General features: G+C 34.2%; 2 protein-coding genes across 2 annotated transcripts in view; both read left to right on the top strand.

The window, feature by feature from the left end:
• The first annotated feature begins 907 nt into the window (after nucleotides 1-907).
• LOC115879091 lies at nucleotides 908-1,444 on the top strand. Its single transcript, XM_030895739.1, has one exon. It carries the CDS (start codon nucleotides 908-910, stop codon nucleotides 1,442-1,444), a length of 537 nt encoding a protein of 178 aa, XP_030751599.1.
• Nucleotides 1,445-2,657: 1,213 nt separating this feature from the next.
• Nucleotides 2,658-16,330, top strand: part of LOC115879071 (toll-like receptor 6) — an 80,552-nt gene continuing 66,879 nt past the window's right edge. The window contains exon 1 of the mRNA XM_030895715.1: nucleotides 2,658-6,784. Coding sequence (XP_030751575.1) covers nucleotides 2,922-6,767 — 3,846 coding nt within the window. The 5' untranslated portion in view covers nucleotides 2,658-2,921 and the 3' untranslated portion in view covers nucleotides 6,768-6,784. The remainder of the gene's footprint in view (nucleotides 6,785-16,330) is intronic.

Here is a 16,330-nt window from a genome sequence, read left to right as displayed (position 1 = left end):
ATGCTATAATTAACCTTGTAATTGATTACTTTATTTTACTTTAATTCATATTAATTTGTATTTATAAATACATCTTTAAGATTTCCGATGTAGGAATGAGTTTTCAATAATAATAAAGCACTAAATAGATAAATTTCTGAAAAGACAACTTCATTTGACAGTTATCTTTTACCTTGACTGATGCTCATAAGTAAATACAGGGCCATAAGAAAGGAGAAATATTTAAAAAGAAATCGGCGATAACTGGTAAACGGGCTAATCAAAAATATCTAAAGTTATTCTTTTGAATGTGAGTTTTACTGCTCTTCAATAAACCTAAATAGAATTATTCTCTAAAATAATTAGGGAAGCCAATAATTGACCCCATTAAAATTTACATGGGATTTTCTATGTCCCGTCCGATGATGCAACACCCGGTATATGAACACAGAAATAATAAAGGCTGTTAAATCCTTATACCGTGACTCAAAATATAGAATTAAAAAAAACCATGGTTTAACACCGGGATTTACAGTCACTAAAGGCCCTAGACAAGGATGTTGCTTGTCGCCCAAATTATTTAAGATTTACTTGGAAAATACACTGAAGACATGGAAGCAAAAATGTCGTTATATAGGATTACCAGTAGATGATGATACTACAGTGTACACCTTGTCATTCGCAGATGACCATGTTGTAGCACATAATATAGACGACTTGGAATGCGTGACCCGAAAACTTATCGAGGAGTATGAGAAATGGGGATTGGAACTGAATATTAAAAAAAAACTGAATACATGGGCATTGGTGGACAACAAGACCTACGATTAGCAACAGGACAAGTCATCAGATATTGCAACAGCTACAAATATCTCGGAGTGAAATATCCAAAGACGGAACACTGGATGAAGCAATATTGGAAAGAAATATGCAAGGAAGAAAAGCAGTTTCAATCCTAAATGGAATACTATGGGATAAGAATATAACTATAGAAAACAAAAAAATAATTTACAATTCCATCGTAAAAAGCATAATTACCTACAGCTCTGAAGTATGGCCCTTAAAAGAGAAAACTGAAAGAACGCGAAAAGCCACGGAGATGGACTTTTGGAGAAGATCGGCTGGAAAATCCAGAATAGATAAAATACCAAGTGAAACCATAAGACGCCAAATGGAACTAAAACACGACATCGAAGATGACATTAGAACTCAGCAATTAATATGGTATGGACATGGTCAAAGAATGGAAGAACATCGAATCCCAAAGAAAATATTCAATTGGAACCCTCAAGGTAGAAGAAAAATAGGAAGACCAGGCAGGAGCTGGAGAGAGGGTATTGATAAAGAAGTTTTGTACAGAGGTTTGGAAGTAAATGGATGGGGAGATAGAGAGAGGTGGAGACTAGGAATCGAAAGACGGGAAACCGTTATAACCCGATTATATATATATGGAGTTATGTTTTAGCGGCACATACCTACACAGAAAAAACATTAAGGTATTTTCAACAATAGTCGCATTATTGAGAGCAAACCCATTCATACAAATATAGTGCAGTTAACAGAAATATTCTAATATACACAGGAATACCTACATATATTTAGTTAATTATTTTTATTATTTATTAAATCAGAATATTTTTTTCTCTTGTTATTTTAGACAGTAAATTAGCATTGCAAATTGCTGTTTTGTCAAGATTTGCACCACTCAGAGGTCGAACATGAGTGGGAAAACACACTGAAAAAGAAAAAAACTCGAACTAGCCATTGTAGTAGTCGAAACTGTGATATTTTTTATGGTTGTTTAGCGCCTAGGTAGCGTTGGGCAAACTTTAGTTTAATAAGAAGGAAGAAGAAAATATAAGGTTATTTATTATTATATCAAATGTAACACTTTATTTAAACAATAATAAAAATATATGAAATGAAATATAGTGATATATTGAATTAAACATGAGAGTAAAATCCTTTCAAGAACGATAAAACCTTAATTTCAGGACATAGTCAAATTGCTTCAAATAAGGTTAAGTTCATTCAATATCATATAATATTTGCAACAAAAATACACCATAACTGGATATGGTTAAATGAGATGAAAATGATGATGATTGTTCCAAATGCGTGTACACAGCGCATTTGTCAGATATCAGTTAGATCTGCTAGCATATGAATGAATATTTATCGTCCATTTCAAAAAGTCTCTCTATATTACTCTGACACATTTTAATCTGAAATCTGAACATAGATCTATCAAAGAACATTTCTTCCTGAGATAAAATTTCAACGATGACTCGATGTAATCCATTACTGATACAGATGCAGCATAAATTTATATTAATTTAAAAAAACAAACTACAACCGTAAAAAGGAAGCCGAACTTCCGACGCGAGCGAAAAACGATGCAAAAGCCATATCGTTAATTTAAAACTGTCGCCGGCCCCACGACCGTCGAATAAAACCAGTTCAGTCAATTTTCCAGTATCGTATCGTTTTCCACCGACTACGGCTCGATTTATAACGTATTACCCCCCGCCCAGGCCCCATTACTACTCCCCAGATCCCCCCAGAAACCACCACGGCCGCCTGCATCATCTCGCCACGGCATCCCAAGTCCAAATTCGATATTTCTCCGTCAACGGACTCGCTAGAGCGCCGCTCGCACGTCTTCGGCAGCGTTCGGTAGAGCTCGGAAGGAAAAGCTCCCGAAAGCGCGCTTGTTTTTCGCGTAAGCTCCGACGCGATGAAGCTACGAGAACGCCAGTCTCTACCCGATCGCAGATGAGATCGGACGATACTTGCTCTCGGGTCAGTTCGTAATAGATCGGGAACAGTGTGCTTTTTGTTCGGTTCGTTCGTGTATGATTTTTTGTGCTCAGTGCTTCAGTTTTCGCGGAATAAAACATAATATGCTCGTTAAAGAGATTTGATAGGAAATTTCTGAGAAAATGGCAACAAGGGTGTTTTCATTATGCCTGATCCTAACAGCGTTAAAAACAGGAAGTTTTACAGAAATGACACCAACGGATGCTTCAGGGGGGTTGAAGTACGAAGCTCCTGATGACTGTCAGTGGTGGGTTAGAGACCCATCGGTCTCAGGAGGCCAGGACGAAGTAGCTCTAACCTGTAACCTTCGAACCATCAACAGTGAATTTGACACCACGAACTTCAGCGTGATACCCTCAGAACATACTACCTCACTTCGAGTCGAATGCAACTCCGACATCATGTCCAGATCGAGCTTGGACGATAAAAGTTTTGTCCATCTCACCAAACTTAGAGCTCTAGAGTTAGAGCACTGTAAATTAGCTCGATGGCCAGCTGGAACCCTCCTAGGTCTAAGAGACTTAAGAAACCTCACTGTGAGAACACACAACACTGACTGGCCTGCCATGAACTTAGACTTTGCCAGAGACAGTTTTAACCCTGTTCGTCAACTAGAACGATTAGACTTATCCTGTAACAACATCTGGTCGTTTCCAGAAAACATTTTCTGTCCCCTCATCAACATGTTGTTTTTAAACGTCAGTGAAAACCGTCTTCAAGACGTAAGTGATTTAGGATTTAGAGAAAAAGCTCCTGGAGTGCCTCAACCGTTGATTAGTGTAGCAGAGGATGATCAGCATAGAGAAGACAACAGCAGGACTGCACCACATCCGTGCAGTTTGGACATTCAGGTACTAGACAGTTCCTTTAATCATTTCGTGTTGATACCAGCAAATGGGTTTAGCGTTCTAAGACGTTTACGCGAATTCTACATTCATAACAACGAAATAAGCATGGTAGCTGACAAGGCTTTAAACGGGCTGAAAGCTCTTCAAATTTTCGACCTTTCTAACAACAAAGTTGTGGCATTGCCATCGGAATTGTTTAAAGACTGTAAAGAAACTATCAGGGAAATTTATTTACAGAACAACACTATCAGTGTCCTGGCACCTGGTTTGTTTGCTAACCTAGAACAACTCCTAGCTTTAGACTTATCCAAAAATCTTCTTAGCAGCTCATGGATAAATGCCGATACTTTCTCTGGCTTAATACGGCTAGTTTTACTAAATCTCTCTCACAACAGAATATCTAAATTAGATCCCTCATTTTTTCGTGATCTCTACACATTACAAATCCTGAATTTAGAGCATAACTCGATCGAGATGATTCCAGCAGACACGTTTGCTCCAATGAATAACCTACACACTCTCATCATTTCATTCAACAAGATCACTTACCTAGATGCTTACTCATTAAACGGATTATACGTACTCTCTTTGTTAGCTCTAGACAACAATGTTCTTGAAGGAGTCCATCCTGAAGCTTTCCGAAACTGTTCAAGCTTGCAAGACCTGAATCTTAACAGTAATCAACTCAAAGCTGTTCCTTTAGCTCTCAAAGACATGAGGCTGTTACGTACCGTAGATTTAGGCGAAAATCTTATCACTTACATTGAAGAGCCTGGTTTTAGAGGTTTGAGTAACCTCTACGGATTGAGGATGCTAGGAAATCGAATTCAGAACGTTAGTAAGCGGGCGTTTGCTGATCTTCCTGCCTTACAAATACTGAACTTGGCTAGGAATCGTATTCAAAGAATCGAACATGGTTCATTTTCAAATAGTCCTAATTTACAGGCTATTAGAGTTGATTCCAATATGCTTACTGACGTAAACGGACTCTTTGCAGATATTCAAAGTTTGTTATGGTTAAACGTTTCCGATAACCAACTGGAATGGTTTGATTATGCCCTCATTCCTCAGGGACTACAATGGTTGGATTTACACAACAACAATATTAGAGAACTTGGTAATAAATATAACCTAGATTTTGAGTTAAAACTTGAACAACTCGACGCAAGTTTTAATAAGATATCGAAAATAAACTCTGCGTCAGTTCCGAGTAGTATAGAACAACTTTTTTTAAACGACAATTTAATCAGTATCGTTGAACCGCACACCTTTGTGAAGAAAACTAATTTAACCAGAGTGGACTTATACGCTAACCAGATAGCGAGTATGGATTTGAAAGCGTTAAGATTGACTCCTGTGGACCCCGAGAAAAATCTACCCGAATTTTATATCGGAGGTAATCCTTTTCAGTGTGACTGTACGATGGAATGGCTACAAAGAATTAATAAACTAGACCACTTGAGACAACATCCGAAAGTAATGGACCTAGAAAGTATTTATTGCAAGTTGTTACATAACAGAGAGAATAATTATCTTCCTTTAATAGACGTGGATTCGTCTCAGTTCCTATGCACTTACAAAACCCACTGTTTTGCCTTATGTCATTGCTGTGACTTTGACGCTTGCGACTGTGAAATGACCTGTCCGAATAATTGCACTTGTTACCATGATGAAAGCTGGGCAGCTAATGTCGTTGAATGTAGTGGAGCAGGGTACACTGAAATGCCTAACAGCATTCCCATGGACGCCACTGAAGTTTACTTGGATGGAAATAACTTTGGAGAGCTATCAAGTCATTCGTTCATTGGCAGAAAGAATCTTAAGGTCCTCTATGCTAATAGTTCTAACATCGCTGCAATATACAACCACACTTTTAGCGGTTTAAGACGATTAACTATACTGCATTTGGAGAATAATCACATCAAGGAGCTTCTAGGATTTGAGCTAGCGACATTAGAGTCTTTGCATGAGCTATATTTGCAAGGAAACATGATCCATCATATCGATAACCGTACTTTTTTGGAATTGAAGCAACTCAGAGTACTAAGATTGGACGAGAACAAGCTTTATTCGTTTGAAGTTTGGAAATTATCATTAAATCCTTACTTAGTTGAGATTGGCTTGGCTTATAATCACTGGTCGTGCGATTGTGCCTATGTTAACAAGTTCAAGACCTGGTTAAAGCAAGATTACGGTAAGGTTATTGACGGAACTAGGATAACGTGTGTCATAAACAATGCAACAAACTTGTTAGGACCTAAATTAGCTGATTTCAACTCGTCCAGATGTTTGTATGCCTTACCAAATGGAAACCATGCAATCGTAGAACAGCAAGTTATGAATGATTACCTTCCTTTGCTTCTTGGAACGATGTGTGCTTTTATATTCAGCGTAGTTTTGGTTTGTGGAGCTTTTTACTATCGTAGAGAGTTGAGAGTTTGGATATATTCAAGATGTGGACTGAGAATGTGTTATAAAACTACTGCCTTTGAGGAGCAACAAGATAAAGACAGATTGTTCGATGCTTACGTTAGTTATAGTGTCAAAGACGAAGGGTTTGTTAGTCAGGTGCTTGCGCCAGGTCTAGAAGGTGGGGACCCGTGTTATAGACTCTGCTTGCATTATAGAGACTTTAACGTATCTGCATACGTCGCAGATACAATCATAGAAGCGGTAGAATCTTCCAGACGTACTATCATAGTTCTCTCAAAGAACTTCCTGCACAACGAATGGTGCAGGTTCGAGTTCAAGTCAGCATTACACGAAGTGCTGAAAGACAGACGTAAAAGACTGATTTTCATAGTGACGGGTGAGTTACCGCATCGGGATTTAGATCCCGACCTTCGGTTGTACCTCAAAACGAACACGGTTATCGAATGGGGTGACAGACAGTTCTGGCAGAAGTTACAGTTCGCGATGCCCGATGCCAGGAGGTCGTGCGTTCATCAGAGGTCATCTGTGAACATATATGCAACGGCAACACCGTCTCACTTGATGGACAGGTCCAGGAGTCCGGTGTTGCCGCCTCCGCCGCCTCCAGGAAAATTGCCGCCGTTTTTGCAGAATTCCTCGAGTTTGCCCAGGGATTCGAGGAATATGCCGCATCCTTTGTGGGCGTAGCGTTCGCTGTTTAATAGGTAAGTTCGTTTGAATGTGATCACTGAAATGATGAATAATTTAGATTTATTATAGTATTAACAAACGTTCTTGTTGGGCAGAATTTTTGATCGGAATATTATACATATAGGTAGTTTATTGAGCACATAACGAAATTTGGTGATAATTATATAAATTAATGAATTATACCTAGTAATAATATATACTCAAAAACTACTAAAAAAATTCAAAGCATTCCCGAGCTTGAGAAAAAAATCCTGAAATATTTTAGTTGCTAGCATAAAAATGATAAAAATCGCATTTAGCAGTAAATATTTTGCCTAATATAGCAATTATTTTTATCTAAAAGTCGTGAAAAAATCTCATAAAATTTTACAGCTCTAGCCGACCCATTTGCTGAAAATTTTAACTGGGTTTTTTCTCTTGTCTTTGATTAAAATCTTCATATTTAAACCGAAGGTAATTATAGTAAACACATAAAACATTCTTCACCGAAAACTGAAAAAACTTTATGATTTTGTATTAGAGCGGTGGAAAATTAAAGAAATATTTTAGTTTACGATCCTTCATAGAACTATATAAAGCGAATAAAAAATTCCTTAAAAATAAAATTAACTATTCAGGGAATGCAGGATGTAATCGGCCATAAAAGCTGTAACAGCATACTAGTGGTTGTTTCTGAACGTAATAAACTATCATGCTACAGTTTAGAGTTCCTCAACCACCTGTATAAGATTTAAAATTCAACTTATTAAGTTTTAGTTCAAGAATATTAGGACAATAATTTTATAATTCATTTCTCTCACTCCGACTTAATAAGATCCCTATGCGATTTACACATGTAAATGCCGACCCAAAAGTAAAGTTGCCAGCACGGTATATTATATTTTAGAAGTCTGCCTAAGGCAACACCCAAAATTCCAAACACACGTGCTGCTTTGATTAAGGCTTGATCAATGTTTGTAGAGCTTCAGCATTTGACATAAAATAGCGAGCAATTTGTTACAAAACCATATAAATTATATATCACTGTAATCACAAAATCACTTTATCTTTAATTTCCTTCTTCATTTGTGTAAAAATACCTAGCCAGTTTTTTCTGTTAAGTTTTATTTCATGATAATTATTTTAATAGTTCATGAAAGATTGCTCTATAGAAACAAACATGCACTCTTACACCTAATATCAACCATTATAGTATTATTTAAAATCCGCTTACAAGCCTACACAGCTTGGTAAGACTAACTTCAGTTTTAAAAATGATAATACCTTTTTAAGGAACACTAAGATAATCGATATAAACAATAAAATTTCCATAAGGCAATTTAGAAAACGACGTTTTTGGATCTAATAAGGTCTTCTATTATACTATAGCCTGGATTTTATGGCTATAGATAGATAATAAGATAAAGATAGTGGTCAGCTAGCAGAGCTCATTATAGATTTAAGTACCACATTGGCTGGTTAAAGAGCAAGTTGATACCACCCAGATGTTTATCGAGGCTGTAGCTAGATAAATATATGAAAGAAAGGGGTTAAGATACTTAGTGCTATAAATAGTTGGACAGTTTGTTTAATACTTTATAATCAGTCCAATATTGGTCCATCCTTTTTTATGCTTATTAAACATAAATATATAAGTAACTCTTGATCAACTCTAGAACTTTATCAATAGTCATAGTAAGAGGCGGTACACAAAACTACTAAATACTTTAGAGGTGCAAAATTTAGAAAAAAACAAATTGTCACGCGACGACACAAAAATTAGCCTTTTTGCACTATCAAATTGTCAAATTCAGGTTGCAAACGAGGGGTAAACCGCTGGTGTATTTTGGTGCACAAGATGTTGGCATTATTTGGTTTTAGTGTTATTAATCGTGGTATTAGTTGGCATTTTTGGCATTATTCGTGGTATTAGTGTACAGAAATTTGCCAGCGGTTTAGCCCTCGATTGCAAATTAAACAATCTAATTTTATTAATAAAATAATAGTTATTTTTTATACAAGACGATAAAATGGTATACGATAAAATACCATTTTATCGTCTTGTATAAAAAATAACTTCTTAAACGATCGAAAAGATTTTCGAATTTCGGGAGACGATAATGCAATTTTATCGTTGTGTATAAAACAATATTCTTTTCGATAGGGAGTTACGTTTTAAAAAATATTCAGAAATTATTATTTCAAGGAATTTATTACGAGTAAAAAAAATATTGTGCTGGGTTGGCGTTGGTTTCTATGTAATTTGACAAATAAATAAAGCTGTCTCTTTAGTCGTCAGTTTTGAGTCAATATTTTTTAAATCTCTTTCGTGTCGATTGCTGATTGAATTGGAGCCAGAAATGGCTCAAAACGAAATAAGTAAATTACCAACAGATATTCAGGCTGAGGCGACAAACGCCATATCCAAACTACTTCGATTTAAATCCCGAATAACTTATGAAAAGGAATACAAAAATTTTCAAAAATGGAAGCAATTAAAAAACGTGCGAGAAGAAATAAAGTTTTTAACCTATCTTCGCTGGTAAAGTATCATTTAATCTCCCCTTGCGGTTAAAGTACTATTTTATCTACTATTTTTGATAGATATAAGACAATTTTAAAAGTTGCTATAGAAAAAAGTATATTGTTTTATTAGGAAATAATATATCATTATATTTTATTTTAATATGGAATTTAATTCTTTTTGAGGAAGAGAAATTAATAATAATTGAGGAACTGTCAATGCAAGCAACTGTAATATTGGAATTGAAATCTTATTTCCACGGCTACCCTGACGTTTTTTTTTCTCGATAACAGGGTATATACACTACAGATTTCATTATACCATTAAGTACTAAGTTGTTTACTTAAACAAGCAACCCGATGCTGCCTCGATTCTTATCGGAACCATTGCGAGATGATCAAGAACCATCAAGACGCAACCTAGTTAGTACCCTACCGAGCGCTAACGAACCCAAAGGGGTTAAGGTGGTACTTTCCTAAATAAATAAAGGCGAGACCGGGGCCAATTAGAGCGGGTTTGTGCTGAGCGCGCGCGATTCTATCTCCTTTAATAAGATAATTTATATTTAAAATGGCGTCGCGGCAGTATAAGCTCTCTTACTTAATTATTTTCTTAATTAAAAAGCGACGAGTCTCTGTTCTTTTCGTTTCGACCCAAAATGGCCGCTAAGTACGTCCGTACTCTCGGTTTTTTCGTCTTGTTTAGTGTTTTTACGATAAATTACGATAAATGAATTACCAAATAATTTATATAGAATTTCTTCCCTAAATATTATTATGTAAATTTTACAACATTAATTTCATAGCTTTAAAAAACACATTTATTATGTTCTACTATTTTACTACGTTTATGACATTGCAAATAATTTTTATATGTTTTATATATATATATATATATATATATATATATATATATATATATATATATATATATATATATATATATATATATAAATATATATATATATATATATATATATATATATATATATATATATATATATATATATATATATATATATATATATATATATATATATATATATATATATATATATATATATATATATATATATATATATATATATATATATATATATATATATATATATATATATATATATATATATATATATATATATATATATATATATATATATATATATATATATATATATATATATATATATATATATATATATATATATATATATATATATATATATATATATATATATTTAGCAACTGTATTTAACTAAAAAATATGCCTTTAAATACACGTTTCTGAAAAATACAAAAAATAAAAACAAAAATGAGCGTCAGGTGTATTACGGTCGCGTCTGTGTAGCTAGCCTAAGGGCTTTCCTGCTTGTTATTTCCATAATTTTCTTCCAATTTACCATTTAAATGCACTGCGGTACGATATTTTTGTTTCTGCTTCTTAAGGAACAAAAAAAATGAGGTAAAACCGACTAAATGTTTGTAATGATCCTGCGGTAAATTTGGTATTTTTACTTTTGAAATAATACAGGTTGAAGAAAGGTCTTTAAGCTGGTGGCGTGTTTTAAGAAAAATGTTAAATGTAGGGCTATTTATGAAATAAGGTTGAATTTTGGTGGTTTAATATAATAAGTCCCTCCCTAACAGTCTTTGGCTCACAGAATTTTAATAGATGACACATCTACAATCGCTACAGCACCTTAATGTCCAAAATAATAACTCGTAGAGGGTTGTTTTCATTTTTGTTGAAAATTCCACAAATTTCAAACAAAATTTGGTCTTTCTTTTTAAACTTTTGTTATTCTTTACTATCAGCCAAGATTACATAATATACTATCGCATTTAATTAAAAAAAAAACGCGCTATGTTTGTTAAATTGTAAGATAGCGCCACCTAGGGTCTACATTCAAAAGTTTATTATTATTGTTTATACGGTATAATATAGAGTGAGAAACGCTCTTTTAAACGAGCCCCCCGTTGGTTGGATTTCGATCATCCACTCCGGAGTTATTAATATTTAAATAAAAACAGATCTAACCTTCCCCCACCACTTTATTTTGGCAAATAATGGAAAATGGTTCTAAAAAAATATTCAAAATTTACTGAAGATCATGAAACTATTATTTATAGTACTCGTTATCTAGGCAAAATTGTGTAAAAACTCCTTTTTCTTATTTTTTTATAGCAGTTGCGCTCTCTAGCGACCGTTCTATAAACTTGAAAATAATTTCCAGCAATTTCTCATAGCCTCTTTAGTTATAAATATTTTTTTCCACAGGCCCTACGGCTAATATTTAGTGAGACACCCTGTAGTTGTGAAACACTGGTGACAGAACATATCTGTCCAAAGTGTGGTACTGTAAGAACAGAAAACTGGTGATGTTATTTTTGACTTTCTATGAAAAATTACGCAGGATCGCGGGTGGTGAACCACGCAAGAGAGACAGAGAGAGATAAGGGCCAAGGCAGACCGGATCCAAGGGCGTGTAGGGTGGAAATGAGGGATGTGTAAGCGGTGGCGTAAGAAGCGAGATCGTGACGAAAATCCCGAAGGAAACTAGGGCGAAATAGTTCATTCTTTTCGGCCGCTGTCTGTGCTTACGTCGTATTGATTTTCCTCCCTTTTTCGAAAAGTTACATAGTTTTCGCCGGGAGATCTGCGAGAGAGCCAGCCGGAGATAAAGCCAGAGGGGCCTTTATGATATTTTTATTATTATTTTCTGCGTTACACAGGAAAGCTTCTCTGTTTATGTTTATAATATGAAAATCCAGAATGTTTCTCGATAAAAATGTTATTTTTTTCTGTCTTTTCTAAATATTTTAGACATTTTTATGAAAATGATAATAAAAATCTGAAAAAGAATATAAAAATATATAAAGTTAGCTCCAATTAATTCCAATTTTAAAACTAACCAGCCATGTTATACAGGGCTGTCCGAACTCTATTCCGGAAACTTCGGCAGCATATTCTGCAGATAAAAAATATGTAAAAAAGTTCGTATAAATGTATATCCTAAAATGCTTAGTTTCGGAGATACAGGGTGTAGAAATTTCATTTTTATTTCCATTTTTTCCAAACAGTTTCTGAAGTAACGTCAATATTTGGATGAAAACTTGTGTCTGGGAGTTTTTTGACATAAGAAATTTGATTTTGATGTCAATATGACTCCTATTTGTAGGGGGCGCCACCTACATGTGTTTTAACTGTTTTGAATAGTAATAACTTTTCTTCTCTTTACCTGTATAAAACTACTGAGTGAAAAAATATACATTTAAGTAAAAAATGTCTCTTGGTAAAAATCGCTACGAACAACCGTTCTCAAGTTATTTAGAATAGAAATAGTCAATACATGTCATTATTGACAAAAAATAAACTTGTTGAGTTGATAGTTATTGGACCGAAATAATAAAATTGTAATTTTTTTATTTTTTTTAGTTAATCATAAATTTTTGTGCGAAAAACGATGATAAAACAGTTTTCGTTGAACTTTTGGCACATAAACATTTCAAATTTATGATTTCAGTCCAATAACTATTTAGTCAACATGTCTAATTTATGTCAATGATGACAGGTGTATTGATAATTTCAGTTCTAAACATCTCGAGAATCAGTGCTCGTAGCAATTTTTACCAAGAGACCTTTTTTACGTAAAAAATGTATTACATGTATATTTTTTTACTCAGTAGTTTTATACAGGTACGGACGAAAAGTTATTACTCTTCAAACCAGTTAAAAAATATGCAGGTGGCGCCCTCTACAAGTAGAAGTAGAATTAACATCAAAATCAAATTTCTCATGTGAAAAAACTCCCAGACACCAATTTTCATCTAAATATTGACGTTACTTCATAAATTATTTGGAAAAAATGGAAATAAAAATAAAACTTCTACACCCTGTATCTCCGAAACTAAGCATTTTAGGACATACATTTATACGAATTTCTTTACTTATTTTTATCAGTAGAATATACTGTCAAAGTTTCCGGAATACAGTTCGGACCACCCTACGTAGAACCATTTTTTATGTTTTACTCATTTTTAGCTAAACAATTATTATTTTCCATGCTCATTAAAACTCTAAAAAAATTGAGAACCTTTTTGAAAAACGTATTAAAATCATGAAAGCGCCCAACTTTATAAAGACTCTCTCAAAAATTTCCTTACAGCACATTTCCTAGGAAATATTCCGTATAAAATTTCGTGCGCTCTCATCTCTTTACAGCCCCTAAAGCAAACAAATTTATTCTTCTCTAACTGGGTATGACCACTTGAAATCCCCTCACATACACACACAAACATATACCTTCTCCTATTTCCTTCTCTCTACACACAGCTTTATTTACCTTATACTTCAAAACTTCCTTGCCTGAAAATTTTTGTCAACCCAACGACTCGACCCGAGGATTTACCCATATTTTTTTTCTACATCATTCTAGAAAGAGAGACCAAGCTAGGAGGGGTCGCTTTAACCGATGCCAATTAAACGACAAAGGGCTGGGACGATTATATCGGTATTCATACGATTCACAAGCACGGTAGCAGCGTAGAAAAGGACGCCAGAATTACGGAGGTAGAATTTTTATTTTCAAAAGCCCATACCGGTGACATTTCTATCGTATAACAAAGCAAGGGAACGATGAGGGGGGAGGGTAATACGAGCCGAAACGTCGTGTCGCGTTGTCCCATGTCTCTGTCTCGATCGAGAGTTTTATGAAAAGATTTCGGGCAGCGTAAAAAAGGTTTTGGATAAACACGGGACAGGGTGAGGGAGACGGAGGACGAAAATTAAGGCTTACTTTGAGAATTTTTTCTTTGCTTTTGTGTGTGTATCGGGAGGAGGGTTCGGGACATCTGCTAAGTTAATTGAACCAGTGATACTTCTCTTTACTAGGAAGTATATTATGTCATAGCGGTAGTGACTGAATTATGTATGTGTTTGGGATTAAAAAACAGTACGTGCACTATGTACGCATATTTGAGTGAAACAACTATTAAATTGAATTATTTGAAGGATATATGTTTTTTATGAATGTTTTTTATAAACTTAGAGTTAATATAAAACTGTATACTATTCTAGCTTTATAATTTTATAATGTTTTTCTTAAATTTTTATTAAAAAACTGTAGCTGTGACTATTAAACCAAAATATTACTACATCTATATCTCTGACTACTACTAACCAATAATTTGTCTTGTGTGGTCTGTTTTTGTTAAAATATTTTGTTTAATATTCATTATTTATGGTGATTTACAATAATTTTATTAAATTATACGAACACTGATAAAGAAGATAGACTTGAACTAAAGTCGTCATCGTTCTTGAAAAAAAAAAATTTAGTGGCAAGAGAATTTATTTTAAATATAAAAAAAAAATATTTTGCCTGAAGAAAAACTCTCTTAACTCAAGAAAACTGGTTCTCTTGAAAAATTCGAAAAATTCTCTTGAATCTATTTTCATTCAACCAAGTGCAAGTTACTTTATTTTAAGATAATAAGAAAAATACGCTAGGAAGTACTTCATTCAAGAAACATGGCGATTTTTCCAATAGCTAAATACTCTTTTGATGAAAAATAATAACGATGACGAAGGACGGTATATACAATCAGTCGGCAGTCCGATCAGTCGTACGTCGCATTTCATAGGTCGCACATCATAGTACATACGGGTTTTGTTGCTTGGAATTTTCCACTTGGAATTTTGCATAATTTGTTTTTTAAACGCATATCGTATAACAAATTAGTGATTAGGATATATGGATTCTTTAAAGGAGTTTCTGAAAAAATGGAAATTATTTAAATTAACTATTAACTATTAAACTTTGAATTTGATTTAAATTTGAACCCAAATATGGACAACCGGAGCGAAACCCTGTTTACTTAAAAAAGTCTAATTTGCAATATACAGAGAAGACCAGGCTCTACTAGTAACATAGCAAGTTGCCGGACGAATTTACGTTTACCCGATTTGCGTTCGTACTAGAGATTCACTGTCGGCTAGTCGGCTGGTCAGGCAGTACGCAGTTGCAGTTGTGCATGGACGGGTCGGTCGTGACACTAGGAATACGACGCGAGGAGTGCTTACACTTTGGAAGTTAAGTGTTTACCTAACACTTCACTTAAGGTAACATTTAAAATAAAAATACTTAAATATTTATTATTTGAGTGTGTTTACAAGCCAAAATTAAAAATAAATAAATTCACTAAACCCGAAAAAAAATAAAATATTACTCTAAATAAAAAAAGTTATAACAAGTGTTCAAAAAGACCACCTTCTTGTGCTAGACAGAAGCCTAGGCGGTCGTAAACTCCCGTCTGACATTGGCTAACGTATTAGGGCTAATAGTTTGGAAAGCCTCTCGTATTTTTACTTGAAGCTCATCCAGATTATTAGCCCTATTATGACCATACACTTTGGATTTTACATAACCCTACAAAAAGAAATCATTGGGAGAAAGATCTGGTGATCTAGCGGGCCACGAAATAGTTCCATGTTCACTAATTAAACGGTTGGGAAAAGTATTGTTCAAATATTCTTGAACAATATGGGTATTGTGGGCAGGGCAACCATCTTTTTGAAACCAGACATTGTGGAATCTTTCTCCCTATAACTCACGAATTCTAGCGACAATCTGCTGCTGTAACAAGTCCAAATACTTTGCAAAAGTTAAATATATATTAAAAAAATGGACCAATCATATGCTCCCCTACAAAACCACCCCAAACACTTGCTTTAACTCCTGTTCTTCATTAATCAACACATCAGGCATTTTGTGTTTTTTTACGGACACGCACCCTTGTGTTTCAAAATTATTAATAACTCTTGATATAGTAGGTAAAGATGGAATTGGCCTGTTTACAAAAGTTTGTGGAAAAATTGTTTGTATATCCCGATAAGACCTATTTTGAAAATACCATTTTACAATTTACAATTTGAATTTTCTCGAAAACTTCGTAAACATCCATTATTTTACTTAAAAAATAAATTTTACACGAGAACTGTAGCGAGAATCTAGTATGTATTCGTTTTGACTATTAAAACACGAATAAATACAAATTCT

The sequence above is a fragment of the Sitophilus oryzae genome, unplaced genomic scaffold (assembly GCF_002938485.1).
Source record: "Sitophilus oryzae breed Bouriz unplaced genomic scaffold, Soryzae_2.0 scaffold_1576_pilon_pilon, whole genome shotgun sequence".
NCBI classification, from domain to species: Eukaryota; Metazoa; Arthropoda; class Insecta; order Coleoptera; family Curculionidae; genus Sitophilus; species Sitophilus oryzae.
The sequence above is the reverse complement of the archived record's forward strand: the minus strand, read 5'-3'. Positions and strand labels throughout refer to the sequence as shown.

Excerpts from the sequence above, each read along its gene's own strand:
- LOC115879091 (XM_030895739.1), top strand. The coding sequence starts at position 908 with ATGCAAGGAAGAAAAGCAGTTTCAATCCTAAATGGAATACTATGGGAT.